Source organism: Tripterygium wilfordii, chromosome 9 (assembly GCF_013401445.1).
Source record: "Tripterygium wilfordii isolate XIE 37 chromosome 9, ASM1340144v1, whole genome shotgun sequence".
Taxonomy (NCBI): Eukaryota; Viridiplantae; Streptophyta; class Magnoliopsida; order Celastrales; family Celastraceae; genus Tripterygium; species Tripterygium wilfordii.
In genome coordinates this window covers 5,660,178-5,662,284 of record NC_052240.1, presented here as the reverse complement: position 1 = coordinate 5,662,284, position 2,107 = coordinate 5,660,178, and the positions used below count along the sequence as shown (strand labels likewise).

The window sequence follows — 2,107 nt, the reverse complement described above, 5'->3', positions numbered from 1 at the left end:
GGATGCCATAATATATATATATATATATACATGACTCACTGATTTAGTGATTTGCGAGTCTCTTCTTTTTAAGGGGCCTGTAGCTGATGACTGACTTACTGTCAGTTCTTTCACCCCTTCAAAAAATCCCCCACAGTCAAACTAATGCTATAGTGAAAGTAAAACATGCAACAAAGTATTTTGTGTATTATTTGGTTTCTCATACAAATTTAGGCAAAAAAATTTATGTTGTAGACATCTTAGATTTGGGTTGTGAAGAGGTGAGTAGTAATTACAGCCATTATTGTCAGAAAAATTATCAAGTTAATACTTGTACTACTTTCTACTCTCTCTGTGAATTTTTTTTCCCTTTTAATAGTTTGAATATCATATATTTTCATGGAGAGATGATGTGAGTAGTAGCTCATTCAAATTAATTAAATAATTCCTTTGATCAATTAAGCATCAAAATAAAAGTGAAAAAAGCATATTGAAATCCTAATATGTGCATAAGATTAGGTTAAAAGTTTAAAGAAACAATACATAAGGCAATAATCAAAAACTAAACCATTAGAAACTAATTCTTGTACTGTTTTTTTTCCCATCTTTTCTACTTCACCTTTGGTAATTAAGTCACCTAGAGCTTGAGCTCCAGGTCTATTTCTTTCATGGAACCTGTAGCAGCAGCTGGCATAAGTACTTCTTCTGATGGGATATGTTGACCATATGAACAAGGCTTGATCAGAGAGAATGAAAATCCAGAAATACCACTACTACGACTCTCATGTCTCTTGCTACTCATAATTTCTTTCTCATGGTCAAATGCCCCAGTTGTCCTATTTGAGTGCAATCCCACACACAAATCAGTCTCCACAAAATCCTCTCCATGACTTATCAGGCATGGAGAATATTCTTCTCTTTTTGACTTATAAGGAGACATAATAAGCTGATGCTGCTTGCTTGGACTTTCTTGAGCTGAAACCCTAGAGCATGAAAGACTAGTACTTGTTGATGATTCAACATTAACAAGACTATGAAGATTTTGTTTAACTCTGGCTCTATCTCTTCTATGGACATTCATGTGACCACCAAGTGCTTGAGCAGACCTGAATTCTCTCTTACAAAAGCTGCATGAATAACATCTTGGAGGCCATATGCATCCTCCACCACCACCAGCTGCCGCATGATCTTCTGCAAATGCCTTCTCTTCCCATGAAGGATCATGACTCATCATCATCATTGGATTTGCTGCTTCAAAATGTGAATGCTTCAATATTTGTCTCCTCTTCATCAAATTAATTAAAGAGGTTTTCCTTTTGGAAAAGAAGGAATGGAAGTCTATCATATATATACACACAGAATATGTGTACTTACATGTGTAGATATATGTATATGTGGATGGTACTTGAGAATCTGCTGAGGGATAGAAGGAGCTGAGGTGCAAGAGTCTAGTAAGTAGCTTTATTGCTTGACTTTTCTAGTGAAGCTACTCTCCTGTCGGTTTCTATAGCTAGTTAATTTTATACACTGTTTTTTGCTATTTTATTGTGGGTGTCCCACTTGATCAACTTTCAAACATTAATCCTAAATGCATGAAAGGATCAACGGTGATTGATGGAGGATATATGGGTGTTGCTAACAAGTCAAAGCTTTCTGGGTAAAATGCAGCAACTTGAGGTCCTTATCAAATGGCTTAAGGACGCTATTTTCATTAAAAAAAATTAAAGAAGGCCCAACAAAACCCCACACACACACCCACAACTCAAGACCCAACCAGGACCCTTCAACAAACCTAGCACCAACCACTCATGAGGAACACCCTACATCCTCATTACTTGATCTTCACTCCTTACCATCCCTTTCTTAGCCAACCAATTCTTTTTAAGCTCTATAACTTTGTAAATGGGGATACTTAGTGATTAGACCCACTCAAGTTTGCTCAACCTATATAATTTTTCATTTGAAATGGGTGTTCATGCAACCAAACCAAAAGTTTCAATTGACCATATTACGTGTAAACATGTTTACCACCAGTTATCCAGTTGATTAAGATTGAATCCTTTGGATTAAAAACTCAAATTAGACTTGCTGTATTGACACTGTGTCTGTTACCCGATATTTTGAGAAT

At 36.0% G+C, this 2,107-nt stretch overlaps 1 protein-coding gene across 1 annotated transcript; it reads right to left on the bottom strand.

Annotated features, from left to right (window-relative positions):
• Positions 1-616: 616 nt before the first annotated feature.
• LOC120005949 (probable transcriptional regulator RABBIT EARS) lies at positions 617-1,270 on the bottom strand. The gene has a single exon (XM_038855827.1). The coding sequence runs from the start codon at positions 1,268-1,270 to the stop codon at positions 617-619; it is 654 nt and encodes a 217-aa protein (XP_038711755.1).
• Positions 1,271-2,107: the final 837 nt, after the last annotated feature.